Source organism: Stenella coeruleoalba, assembly GCF_951394435.1.
Source record: "Stenella coeruleoalba genome assembly, chromosome: 15".
NCBI classification, from domain to species: Eukaryota; Metazoa; Chordata; class Mammalia; order Artiodactyla; family Delphinidae; genus Stenella; species Stenella coeruleoalba.
The window spans coordinates 29,639,229-29,653,553 of record NC_137161.1 but is presented as its reverse complement, the minus strand read 5'-3'; the positions used below and the strand labels follow the sequence as shown (position 1 = coordinate 29,653,553).

The window sequence follows — 14,325 nt, the reverse complement described above, 5'->3', positions numbered from 1 at the left end:
CTGTAAATCACCTGCTCTTTGTGTTTGTTTTTTAAAGGGAGATGAGTGTTTCCTGGGCACTTTTCTAACTAGAGGAGAAGGGGCGTATCTTTATTCTAGTAATCAACAGTCTTGGCCTGAGGAAGGTGAGCGGCTCTGACATTTCTGTTTTTGACTCTGTCTGGGTACCTCTTTCACAGGTTTCAACATGAGTGTTGTAATTAATAATACATCTGATATCTGAAAAAACTTACTGGTGTAGAAGTGTTTTCTTACTTACTTACTTACTTTCTTTCTTACTTACAAAAGCTTTCTCTTTTGATCTGTCCATTTTCCAGATGAGGAAACTTGTGCTAGAAAGGACTGGTGCCAGAACTGCACCTGGTCCTCTTGCTGCTGCCTGAGGATTGCTCTTAGAATGGGCTAAAGCAGCAACATGTCCAGAAATAGGTTCTGTTGGGCCAAAACAAAACCTGGGTTAGTTTTTTACTGCTGTGTAGCAAATTACCACAAATTCGGTAACTTAAAACAACATGCATTTATTTTCTCACAGTTCTGTGGTCAGAAGTCCAGGAAGGCTTTGCTGGATTCATGTTTAGGGTTTCGTAAGACTGAAGTCAGGGCATTAACCAGGCTTATATCTGGAGGCTCTGGGAAAGAACCTGCTCCCAAGCTCATCCAGGTTGTTTGCAGAGTGCATTTCCTTCAGACTGTAGGACTGAGGGGCCTCTTTCATTGCTGGCTATCAACTGGGACCACTCTTAACTCCTCCTCCCAGGAGTCCTTGCCCTGTGACCCCCTCCATCTCAGCAACAAAGAACCTTAATTGTGTTGAATCTCTTTCACACTTTGAATCTCTCTGAACTCCTCCTCTACCAGGCAGAGAAAAGTCTGCTTATAAAGGGCTCATGTGATTAGAGGAGGCCCAATCAGATAATCTCCCTTTTGCCATATAATGTTACATGAATACAGGAGTAACCTAAGAGGATGAAGATCATGGGGGCTGTTTTAAATTTCTGCCTATCACAGTGTGCCCTCTGGGCCCCACGATTCTCACATGCAAGATATAATCACCCCCACCCACAAGCCTCATTCCATTATGGTAACAATTCAGTCTTAAATCTCACCAACTGAAAAATCCATAATCTCATCATCAAGATTATTTAAATCAGCTGTACGTGAGGCTCTGGAGCTAATTCATAAAGTACAGGTCCGGAACACAATTCCTTTCCATCTGTAGCCCTGTGAAATTAGAGGCAAGTTATCTGCCCCTGCCCTCACAACATACAAGGTAGGACTGGCATAGGATAACAGTTATAGACATTCATATTAAAAAGGGGGGAAAATGAAAGGTAAAAAGGAGTCCCAACCCCAAGGCAGCTTTGAAATTCAGCTAGACAAACTCCAGTTCCTAGATTAGGTTTCAAGGCCTAGGAATAGTCCTCCATGGCCCTTAGTTCTGCCCCCTGGGCTCTTGGTTCTACCCTCTAAACTCTTAGTTTTGCCCTCTAGGCTCATGACTCTGCCCTCTGGTCTGTGGCTATACCTCTGTCGTCCTTCCTTTTCATGAAGGTGGCACTTTGTAGCTGACTAGTTTTATCAGCCTGCTTCTTGCCGCTAGAATTTTGGGGGTCCAACAGTCTCCTTTCATTTTTCTATTCTCTCTATCCCTTTCAGTCCAAGCTGGCAGTGTTTCTGCTGATGTAGAATTCTCAAGAACTGTGTTGGTCTTACGTGGATTTCCTGGGGATTCATTCCATGCTCCTTTTTGGTTTCCTCAAAATAACATTTTCTTATGAGTCCTATTCTTTCCCTGTTAGATAAGCCTTTTTTGTGGAAGAGGAGTTATGACTTACTCCACAAATTCCTCATCCTTTACTAAGCAAATTCCCTCTCTAGATAATTTGTTCTTCTTGAAAATATTCTCTCCAGTGACAGGTTGCTCTCCATGTTCTCAGATCACTGGTTAAACTTGGCTCCTCCGTTGTCATAGAAGATAAAGCACAAGGAGTCCTGGTTTTCGATCCACAAAATGCCAGGTAGCATTTTTTATCATGCTGTGCCCCCTGCATTTCTGCCTCTCCAGATCCTGGTGCAAAAAACCAGGAAGTTAGGAACATTTGCCAAAGACAGGAGAGTGTGTGACAGTACCCCCAGCCTTGAGGCAAAGTCGCATAATGTTTTAAAATCAGCTTGTAGACACAACACAGAGGTGGTTGTGCTGTGTCATAGTTGAGCCAGTTATAATATTTAGCAAGGATATTTGCCAAAATTAGTTTGCACCTTCTTAGCAAAAGTCCTTGTTAGAAAAATAACCTTACACTGTATTGAGTTATCCAGCAAGATTCAGTGTATCCTGAGGTCTCTACACACGAATAAAGCCAGGAATTTCTGGGGCCTTGTTAGTCACACACTTGAGAGCTTAGATTTCACACTTTCTTAGTTCCTGAGGAAAATGTAGTTTGAATTTAGGAGATGGTTTTCTGAGGCAGGAAATTTCAGTAGAGCAGAGAATTTAAATAGGAGTATCCTCTGGCTGTGTATTTAGCATTTCACCACTTCAGGGCTCAGGTCAATTTTATAGGGTTTGAAGTTTATACCACTTCAGGGCTCTCTTAAGGAAAAATAGTACATACAGAAGGGTTAAGTCTCTTCTCTGGGCCTTGAAAAGGGGCTTGAGCAGGTGAGGGGTCCTGAAGCTTAAATGTCATTTGGATCTAGGTAAATATGCCTGGAGTTGAGACTGAGATTTATCTGTTCCCATCCTCTGAAGGCATTTAAAGAGCTCATCAGCATGCATTATCTTGATTGATCTTCGTATCTTGAGCCCCATAGAAGGTGAAAAATGGGTCTGAGGTTATAGTACAAGTTAGTGGTGACATCTCGGGGGGTGGTCCAGGTCTTTTGATTTTTGGTCTAGGGATGGCCCAGTGAACTACTTACAGACAAAAAGAATAGTACCTGCTTTACCTTGAAATGTTTCCAGCTCTGGTATCTTTTCCCTTTCCCAGTTAGTGACTTCTGCTATCAAAAGACTTTTTGTTATGCAGCCTCCTTTTCATTCATTTCCTTTATGTGCCCTTCTCTTCCCTACCCTGCTGACCTTGATCAGGCAAGCTGCCCAGTACCTAATCCTCAGGAGCCTGCTTTAGAGTTTTACCACATATGCCTATATCTCTAAACAATGTCTTATTTTTGAATTTAATACAAATTAGGATCATACTCTATCGTGTTCTTCTGGGACTTGCTTTTTTCACTCAGTGTTCTGGTCCTAAGATTCATCCAGATTGTTGTGTGTAGCCGTAAGGCTCATTCGTTTTCATGGTTCCATAGGATTGCTTTGTATGAAAATACGCTGTTTATCCTTTTGACTCTTGATGGACATTTGGGTTGTTTATAGTTTTTTGCTATTGCAGACAGTGCTCTCATGAGCATTCCTGTACTTGTCTCTTGGTGCACCTGGCACCAGGACAGTGCCTTACAACACATCTTTCTTGTGGTATGTAAAGACATAATTGCCATCTATGGTCTCAATCCTCTGATTTTCCTGTTACATTTCTGGCTGATTGTACCAGCCAGCATTGAGATCTCTGGTACGTTGGTCTTCCCTGAATGTTTGCCACTTGTTGTTGTTGTTTAATATTTATTTTGTTGTTGTTGTTGTTGTACCAGGTCTTAATTGCGGCAGGCGGGCTCCTTATTTGCGGTTCTCGGGCTCCTTAGTTGAGGCTCACCGGCTCCTTAGTTGTAGCATATGAACTCTTAGTTGTGACATGCATGTGGGATCTAGTTCCCTGACCAGGGATCAAACCTGGGCCCCCTGCATTGGGAGCGCAGAGTCTTATCCACCACGTCACCAGAGAAGTCCCATGTTTGCCATTTGGATTGCTTTGGTTTTTGATATCCCTACGTATGGAATTTTCTGTGCTTTGCCCCCAGATAAAGTCAACCACTCCAGCAGGCCAGCCTCTCTCCTTCATAAGACTTCTGCACCACAGAGCTGGAGGGGAGGTAATGTGAATAGCCCCAAGCTAAAATACCATAGATTTCCACTGTTCTTACCAAGCTTCAGTAGAATTCCTTAAATACTTCTCAGTTTTGTTGTATAACTTTGGTCCGTTTCCAGAGTCCTTAACTAGTTGTTTTTGACAGTCCAGTTTTATGGCTGCTTCCTGGGGAGAGAATTTTCCAGACTCCTCACAGCCATTTCAGAAGTCCCAACCCTGAGGCTTTTGAAAGATATTTTCACTTGGTAAAGAACTGTAGGTTGACCATTTCTTTCTGTGCTTTAAAGATGTTGCTCCACTCCACTGTCTTCTTACTAACATTATTTCTGAGCAGAAATCTACTGTCATTCTTATCTTTGTTCCTTTCTATGTAAGGTGTCTTTTATTACCAGCTGCTTTTAAGATTTTCTTTCTTTTTATCACAGATTTTAAGCAGTCTGATCTTTATGTGACTGGTGTGGTTTTCTTCATGTTGCTTATGCTGGGGATTCATTTAGTTTCTTGCATTGATGGATTTAGAGTTTTCCTCAAATTTGGAAATTTTTTGGCCATTATTTCTTCAGTTTTTCCCCTCTCCTTCAACGATTCCAATTACATACATTTGGCTGCCTAAAGTTGTCCCACAGCTCCCTGATGCTCTGTACAATTATTTTTAGTCTTTTTTCTCTTTATGTTTTATTTTGCATAGTTTCTACATATTCTGATTTACTAATCTTTTGTTCTGCATTGTTGTTATGAGTTTGTTAAATTAACATTTGTTGAACGGAACACAGGCTGCTGGATGGTGAGCCAGGTTCAACAAAAGACCACAAAAGAAATTGAAATGGCATGCCTTGAGGGGCTACACGGAGGTGTGGGGGGCAGGGGGCGGTGGTCAAGGCAAGGTGCAGGCTGGACCTGGGTACCTGCCTTTATTAGGGTCTGTGGGTTGGAGTGCTCTGGGATTCCTTAGCCTTTTGGCTAAGGCCAAACTGGTCAATTCAAACCAAAAAGAGTGGAATTTTGGTAAGCTCCATGGAGGTCTTATATAAGGGGCATACAAGGGGAAGGCACTAAGGAGGCAGGGGAGACTGTTGATGACAAGGGCTTCTGGGAAAGTCATATCAGGAACTTATATTTGCTTGTGACTCTGCAGGCTGTTGTCTAGGGCATGCGCTTGCATGAGGGGGCTAGTGTCAGTTTAAGGCCTGTGCAGGCCGCTTGGCCAAACAAGATGGATGCTGAGGTAGCAGTACCACGGAGTAGCTAAGCTCTCAACAGTTGTCATGTCATTAGTCTTATCCAGTGTTTTTTTCTTCTCAGAAGTTGTATTTTTCATCTCTAGAAGTTCAATTTAGACATTTTTTACATCTTTCATGTCTCAGGTTAACATGGTTCAGTCTTTCCTCTAGCCGCGAACATAGGGAATACAGTGATAATAACTGGTCTATTTCTCTTCTACTCTTATCATCTGGGCCTGTCTTTTAAGCTTTGTTAGGGAAGAAGCAGAGCAGCATTTAGTTTAGGACTAATTTTACCCCGGTAGTGAGGCAAAATCATTCTGAGAACACGACCTGCCATCCCTATGAAGTATGAGATTTTCCACTGTGGCTGGTGCGAATGGGCAGAATATCTGGTGCAAAGTATGAATTGATGTTCATTGTTTTACATGGGAATATCCATTTTTTCCAGCACCATTTGTTGAAAAGACTCTCCTTTCTACTTTGAATTGTCTTTGCACCTTTGTTGAATATCGTTTGACCATATATCTACTATTTCCTACAAGCCTCAGTGAATGGTTGGCCCTCGGGCAGCACCTTCATTATCCCTGTAGCAATTTACAGATTCCAGAGTATTTTTTCCATCAGGCAGAGATTTTTTAGCAATGAGGAGCAGAGATGCTGGTACCATTGACACATAAAGTCTGAGAACTCTGGTGACCAAACTGAGTTTCACCTTCCTGTGATGGGAAGGCCCAGGCAGTGGCCATCTGCTTCATTCTGCACCCTCTCATGTGTTCCCTTGTGCTGATATGAAACTGTTGAGGGACACTTTAAAAGAGAAATTTCTCCGCAGCACTGAGCATGAATGAATTATATAGCATATACCTACAACATACATATTACCCACAGTTGCGTGTTACCTACAGCGTGGATGACTCTCAGGAACAGGATGCTGAAAGAAGTAAGCAAGTCACAAAAGAACACATGTATTAAGATTCCATTTGTATGAAAGTAAAAGAGACAAGACTAAATCATATATAGTTTATAGATACATTGAAGTATGGTAAAGCTACATAAAATTTGGGATGTTGGTTCCCTCTGGGTGGAAGAGAGAGGGCCTTTGAGGAAGGACATTGAGGAGGCTTCAAAGGCACTAGGAATACTTGATTTCTTAAGCTGAGTGGTGCATATACAGGCATCAGGGTTTGTTGTTGTTTAGGTTTTTCTCTTCTTTTTTTTTTTTTTTTTTTCGGTATGCAGGCCTCTCACTGTTGTGGCCTCTCCCGTTGCGGAGCACAGGCTCCGGACGCGCAGGCACAGCGGCCATGGCTCACGGGCCTAGCCGCTCCGCGGCATGTGGGATCCTCCCGGACCAGGGCACAAAGCCGCGTCCCCTGCATTGGCAGACAGACTCTCAACCACTGCGCCACCAGGGAAGCCCAGGTTTTTTTCTTTAAATCGTATGTGTATACTTCACATACTGTCACACACACAGAAGGAAAATTATCCAGCCATTGCATCATAATATTTTCCCAGCAGTGATAATGTTCCCTCTTTACACAGGCTGGACCATTGGAGGATTTTTATTTTATTTATTTATTTTTTAATTAATTAATTAATTTATTTTTGGCTGTGTTGGGTCTTTGCTACATGAGGGTTTTCTCTAGTTGTGGTGAGTGGGGGCTAGTCTTCGTTGTGGTGCACATGCTTCTCATTGCGGTGGCTTCTCTTGTTGCGGAGCATGGGCTCTAGGCACGCGGGCTCAGTAGCTGTGGCTCAAGGGCTCTAAAGTGCAGGCTCAGTAGTTGTGGCGCACGGGCTTAGTTGCTCCGCAGCATGTGGGATCTTCCTGGACCAGAGCTCGAACCCGTGTCCCCTACATTGGCAGGCGAATTCTTAACCACTGCGCCACCAGGGAAGTCCAGGGGTTTTTATTTGTACAGCCAGTTGTCTGAAGGAGGAAAAGCCAAATTCTTCATTAACATTTGGTGTCTTATTTTGCCCTGAGGGCTCGTTCCTGTTAGATGTCCGGGGATGTAGAGGTCAGTCAAAGACAGCCCTGCTGTAGTCCCCTGCTACTTCTTGGGTACTGAGGGGGAACTTCCTCTTACCTTGGGTTTTCAGACTCACAGAATGGAGAAGGAATGAAAGAGCCCATTAAGCAAGGCACCAGGGATTGGTTAAGGAGCCAGGGAGATCTCATCAGGAATTGGCTCCCCCAGTCACTGAGAAGCCCTTGCAAAGGCATGTCCTATCAGATAACAGTTTGACAGTCACAAGTCCAGAACAGATACTGGAAGTGTTACTACTTCAAGTGGATTAGGATCTAAGAGACTGGGGCACTGGCATTGGACCACCCAGTGAGAGACTTCAGTTATCTCATGTGTGCCCTGAGAATAATAACAGAGTTACTATTCCCAGAGCAAAGGGTGGTTGCAACACAGAACAGTCTGCACCAGTACTAAAATCAGCTCTTGCCCTGGGCCAGGCCCCATAGTGAGTACTTTTCCAGCACTGCCTTGTGAATTTCTCTCTGCCTCTTTTCCATTTTGTTTTGAGGCTTTAGAATCTAGGGGGAGAAGAAGTGCTGGAGACGACCATCCTGATCCACTTCTTTTCCCATCTTCCCAGTGACTACTTGGAATGTACCAACTCTCAGATATGTGCTGTTTTCTGGAAGCTTTGGAGTGATTCTGAGGTTTGTCCAGGAGGCCTTTGAGTGGTACTTGTTCCTGAGAAGCTTCATGTTAGAGGTATACAGGTAGACGGTGAGCCCAGGACATGGAAGGGTCCAGATACTAAGCAGTAGGTAGGGGAGCAGTTTCTACCTGATTACACCTGTTGACCCCTCTTTCCTCTTTAACAGTAGGTAGAGTGATCTTGTGGCTGCAGTTTAAGAAGTTGTGGTGTTAGGAGCATGTTAAGGGCTTTGGTTGGGCCCTGGAGGAGTTGATGGAAGGAGATGGCAGTGGTGGGACTGCCAGGCAGCACTGAGAGCTTGTTGAGGTTGAGCAAGCAGAGAAGGTGCCTCATCAGATTAGCCACAAATGGGCTGTGGGTAGAGCAGAAGTAAAGGAAAAAAGAGAATTGAAGTGGCTAGCATGGCACAGTGCCCTGGCATCAGACAAACCTGTGTTCTGTACTTGGCTCCACTATCAAGCAGTTCTATGACTTTTGGGAAGATCTCTCTAAGCTTGAATTTCCCATCAGTCCTCTAAAAATAATACTAACTCTTACAGTTGTTGCAAAGATGGAAAACTGTAATGTATATGACATGGTTGGTGCTTAGTAAATACTAAATAAAATCTGTTCCCATCCCTTTCCCTGACAAAACAGAGATCAAAAGTTTGTCTTGGGGCTTCCCTGGTGGCGCAGTTGTTGAGAGCCCGCCTGCCGATGCAGGGGATGCGGGTTCGTGCCCCGGTCCGGGAGGATCCCACATGCCGCGGAGCGGCTGGGCCTGTGAGCCATGGCCGCTGAGCCTGTGCGTCCAGAGCCTGTACTCCGCAACGGGAGAGGCCGCAACAGTGAGAGGCCCGCGTACCACTAAAAAAAAAAAAAAAAAAAAAAAAAAAAAAAAAAGAGTTTGTCTTGTCCCTGGGGATTGGCCCTGAATGTGGATGAGAGGAAAGTCAGAAATTTCTGAGCAATAAGGGAAAATGGGGGAACTGAAGGCTTCAAAGGCTCAGTGACATCACGGGATGAGGTTTGGGGAGTGAGATAGTTAAAAGTATGGCATTTTGTAGTCAGAGAGTAGGTTCTGGAGCTGAAGATTTCAGAAGTTAAGACATTCTGGGTGCTGCTTTACTGGTATGGAACTGGCATTGAGGAGCAGCGAGGCCAGAGCATGGCATGGCCCACCCCCTGATCTCTCAGAGGGAATGGAAGTGTCGGCTTTGGAAGAGAAGACTGTGAACACATTCAGAAGCTGTTTGAAGTGTTGTAGCATAATTAGGAGGGCAGTAGATGTGAGCAGTGAAGGAAAGGAGGGGCATGAGTCTCTGAGGGAATGAAAATATTGTGCCATTTTGGGAGGGAATGGTCTGGGAACAGCAGTGATGAACCTTGGCATGGGTGCAGGATGAGGCTGGGGCATGAGGAGCCTCCACTCAAGAGGGCCATAGGGCAAGACTGTGTGTAGGTGAGGCTAGGTTTTACTTGTTAGAGGGTAGGAGACTTACAGGACTTGAACCATTGAGTGCCTTGAACTGGGTTGGCTGGTAAGGTTGGCATTAGTTCCCGCTGACTGGTTGTCTTGTTCTTTTGTTGAGATTCAGGCTTCAAACCGTCCTCTAGTACCTAAAAACTGCCTCCACCTCCCCCACTTCTCCCCACCCCCCATTAACATGCACACACACAAGCACACATACTCTCTAGGCCCCTCTCTGCCTCCTGAAACCCCACCTTTTCAGGAAACCTTCAAAACTTGGCCTTTGCTCTTCTTGTCATTACAACTTACACAGCTTTGGGGCTGCCTTTTTAGAACTACAGCTCAAGGAATCAGTCCCTCTTCTTGGTCTCATGTCCTCGCCTTAGCAGTAAGATACTGGCGGTTTTCCCCAAGCCTGTGCCTTGAGCTCTAAGAAATACTCTCTCTCTTCTCTGTTTGTGAAAACATGGAAAGAAAGGCTATTACAGTAATAGGATGGATCCAGCTTGGACCGTTCCAGAGAGCAGCTTCACCTAGGTGTCTTATGGGTGCCCTGGGTGCTTCATTTGGGTCTCCAAAGCAAGCCCAGGCCCAGCCTTAACCCTTGTCACCTTAGTGTCCATCATTTCTATGATCTACTCCCTAGGGCCCATACTGAGCTGCTGTGTAACCTTGGCCACCCAGGAAACAAGCAGCTCTCCTTAAACCTGAATCCTTATTCTAAGGAACCCACACTCAGTGTCCATGTCCCATCCATCTTGCTTTTGGGAACTACAGAACAGCAGCCTCCAGTGTCTGTAGAATTCACTTATTGCCTAACTCACATGTTCCTTTCCTGGCAAGGGGCTCTTAAGCACCCTTCACCATTCTTTCAACAACTGATGCCTTAGTGCCCTTTCTTGGGCCTTATGTGAGAGATGTGGTCATTTCAGAGCTGAGCCAGCTTCTGCCAAAACAGTAGAAAGGAACATCTATAAACTCAGTAATGGAGCAGATATACCCAAAGTCTTTTTTAGTGTATTTCCCTGGAAGACACCCATAAGTGAATGTGAATTTTGCCTCTCTCCATCAGCTGATAACTTACTCACTTGTTGCTTTTTCTAATTCTTATGCAAAGACTGTATCTGATGCCTCATTTCTCTCTGAGGCCCTAGGAGGGTACATTGGCTTTCTCAGAGCACAGTTCTCAGCATAAAGATTGTTTAACTTAAGCACTTCAGATGGTCTCTAGTTACCACTCTGTCTTGGCCTGGAACCTGCAGGAAGAACGCTGTGATACTGGCCCCCAGAATCCAGCCCTCCAGCTCTTACCAGATCTCTTTTCCTTCCAGGGAAAGTACATTTCTTCTCTGGTGGACTTCTGTTTTCTGACCGTCATCACGGAAATATCATCATTTCCAAGGATCACATGAATTCCGTTTTGTTTTATGATGGGGTAGGTGTTTTACAGTCCATGGTTTTGATGTTCAGAAAGATACTCACACTTCTGAGGGAAAATCAAATAACTCCCTGTCTTCCCTCTACCACCACAGGGCAGGATGTTAGGAACCAGCACTGCCCTTGAGGCAGGCAGGCAGGAAAGTCATGGAGAGGCTCTTGTGAGCCATAGGGGTAGCTATGAGTTTCTCCTAGCCTGTACCCTTTGGCCAGGGCACAGCTCATCACAGTGTGACACCAGAGCAGAGGGCAGGCTCTCCACCCTGTGTGGTCTCAGCCTCAAAACCAGCTTGTTTGGGAGCCGGGACAGAGACCGGGTAAAGTGGTTTGGTCAGATAGCTCTGAAAATGAATTATGTGAGCAAGTCAGAAAGAGTTATGTCTTTCTTCCACATAGAACCTGGTTCCTTAAAGGCTGTTCAAAAATGCAGACAGACCAACCAGACAGGTTAGATGGCTATATTAGGTGAAAGCTTTGATATTTGATATTAATTAGGTTAAAGAGTCTTCCAACATCAGGAAGGAAAGGGTGAAACTTAAGGGCTGGAATGATAAGTTACCTAATTTTGGGGTGGGTGGGGATGGATTTTTAACTCATATCAAAAATGAAAATAAACTTCTGAGAAAATTAAATATTTTAAAATTTCATAAGTAGAAAGAAGGGTATAGTTACAAATTATTTTTCTTATGAGAACTTTTTTAAATTTAATTTTTATTTTATATTGGGGTGTAGTTGATTTACAGTGTATTAGTTTCAGGTGTACAGCAAAGCGATTCAGTTATACATTTACATATATCCATTCTTTTTCAGATTCTGATGAGAACTTTTAAGATCTACTGTCTTAGACATATATATTATTAAATGATCACCACAATAAGTCCAGTTAAGGAGAATATAAAAATGAATATTTATTAAATCTTTAGGGACAGGAAGACTTTCTAATCTAAGCTTAGAAATGATACAAGAAATTCTAAAGAAACAGTTTATCAGATTTGACCACTTAAGGATTTTTTAACTTTTTGCTGATAATTTATTGAAATATACTCTAAGTGCAATTAACTGGCTACAGGGACTTATTGTACAACACAGGGAATATAGCCAATATTTTATAATAACTATAAATGGAATATAACCCTTAAAAATTGTGAATCACTATGTTGTACACCTGAAATTTATATAATATTGTACATCAGCTATACCTAAAAAAAGCATGTAAAATATCTCATAATATTTTTATATTGATTACATTTAAAATATTTTGGATATGTTCGATTGAATAAAATATATTATAAATACATACATACATACAGTTTAACTGTATCTGTTTAAAGTTTTGACAGATGTATATATTCATGAAACCACCAGCACAGTCAAGATACAGATTTTTGTCACCCCCCAAAAGTTTTCTAATACCTTTTTGCAGATCATCTTTTCCCCCAGCTTCTGGCTTTAGGCAACCACTTACTAGCTTTCTGTCACTGTAGATTAGTTTGCATTTTCTAAAATGTTATATAAATGGACATGATACATTCTGTACCCTTTTGAGCCTGGCATTTTTCACTCAACATGATTTTTAGGTCATCCATGTTGTTGTGTGTATCAATAGTTTTTCCTTTTTATTGCTTTATTGATGAGTAGTATTCCACTGTATGGATGTAGCATAAAATTTATCACACTAATAATTTAAAACTCTAAAAAGTATTCAAAAGGGGAATTAAAAGACAAAAACACAAACCAGGAAAACTGTTTTTGGTGATTAAAAAAAAAATGAGTTGCTGTTTCTTTTCTATGAAGAGCTCTAACTTTATCAACATGAAAACACTGAGTGCCAGGTCATGGATGTTCAGAGAACGTGAGGTTAGTTAACAGATACGTGGAAGCACATCAGATGCATGCTACCACTAATGTAAATTACCACTAATGTAAATTAGTAAAGAGTAGATAAAAGGTACAGTGAAGTAAACAAAAGGTGAAGTGGAATTTATAATATGAATGTCCAGTCATAGTGGTGGGTTAAGAGGGGAGTCAGATGCAGCCTTTGAAAACGTTTACAGATAGTTTACAACAACATGGTAGATGCGAATGGTAGATTAAGTTTTAAAAGCAAGATATGAAACTGTAAAAGTGAATATGATTTCCCAATACATAAAAAAGGGAAGTCAATGAATGAATAGGAAGAATAGACTAGAAGGAAAAGTACTAAAATGTTAGCTGTAGTTGGAGTTGGGTGATGGGACCTTGGATTAATTTTTTTAACCTTTATTCTCTATTCTATTTTTATATTTTTCTCAAATTTTTATTTAATGAACATACGACTTTCATAATGAAATCTTAAATTATTAAAAAAAAAAAAAAAAGGGACTTCCCTGGCCGTCCAATGGTTAAGACCCCATGCTCCCAATGCAGCAGGCCCAGGTTTGGTCCCTGGTTGGGGAACTAAAATCCCACATAACACAACTAAGCCCATGTGCTGCAACTAGAGAAGCCCACAGCCAAAAATCAATAAATAAAAATTTTAAAGTATATATAAACTAACTTTAAAAAAAAACCTTTTCCTCTAAGATCAGGAGCAAGACGAAAATACTTGCTTTTGCCACGTGTATTCAACATAGTATTGGAAGTCCTAGCCAGAGCAATTAGGCGAGCAAAAGAAATAAAAGGCATTTAAATTGGAAAGAAAGAAGTAAAAGTAGCTCTGTTCATGGATGACATGATTTATATGTAGAAATTCCTAAAGATTACACACACACACACACACACACACACACAGACTGTTAGAATTAACAAACGAATCACCAACGTTGCAGAATATGAAATAAACAGATAAAAGAACAGTTGCATTTCTGTACCCAAACTGTGAATAATCCGAAACGGTTCTTAAGGAAACAATTCCAGTAAATTTAACCAAGGAGTTGAAAGACTTAAAACACCAAAATCCACAAAACATTGCTGAAAGAAATTAAAGAAGACCTAAATAAATGGTAAGACATCCCACGTTCATGGGCTGGAAAACTTAATATTAAAATAAGATGATAGTACTACCCAAAGCAATCAATAGATTCAGGGCAATTCCTGTTAAAACCCCAATGGCGTTTTTTGCAGAAATGAAAAAACCCATCCTGAAACTCATATGGAATCTCAAGGGACTCCCTTGCCAAAATAGCCAAAATGATCTTGAAAAAGAAGAAAGTTGGAGGACTCACACTTCCTAATTTCAAAACTAGCTACAGAGCTACAATAATTGTAACAGTGTGGTATTGGTGTAAGATTAGATATGTAGACCAATGGAGCAGAATAGAGAGCCTAAAAAGAAAGTCTTGCTTATATGGTCAAATGATTTTCAACAAGGGTGCCAAGATCATTCAATGAGAAGAGGACAGTCTTTTCAACAAACAGTGCTGGAAAAACTGGATATCCACATGCAAAAGAATGAAGTTAGACTCTTACCTTACACTGTATACAAAAAAAAACTCAAAATGGAGTATAAGCCTAAATGTGGGAACGAAAACTATTAAATTCTTAGAAGAAAACATAGGAGTAAATCCTCGTG

The 14,325-nt window shown here is 42.0% G+C and overlaps 1 protein-coding gene across 5 annotated transcripts in view; it reads left to right on the top strand.

Moving 5' to 3' along the window:
• The window catches only part of DNAAF9 (dynein axonemal assembly factor 9), a 149,414-nt gene that overhangs the window by 90,238 nt on the left and 44,851 nt on the right, over positions 1–14,325 (top strand). For 3 of the 5 annotated variants that reach the window (XM_079946546.1, XM_079946545.1, XM_079946544.1), the window contains 3 exons: positions 38–125; positions 3,919–3,990; positions 10,670–10,773. In XM_079946546.1, the coding sequence (XP_079802672.1) occupies positions 38–125; positions 3,919–3,990; positions 10,670–10,773 (264 nt within the window). The remainder of the gene's footprint in view (positions 1–37; positions 126–3,918; positions 3,991–10,669; positions 10,774–14,325) is intronic. The other 2 variants (XM_079946548.1, XM_079946547.1) reach the window with 1 other exon arrangement.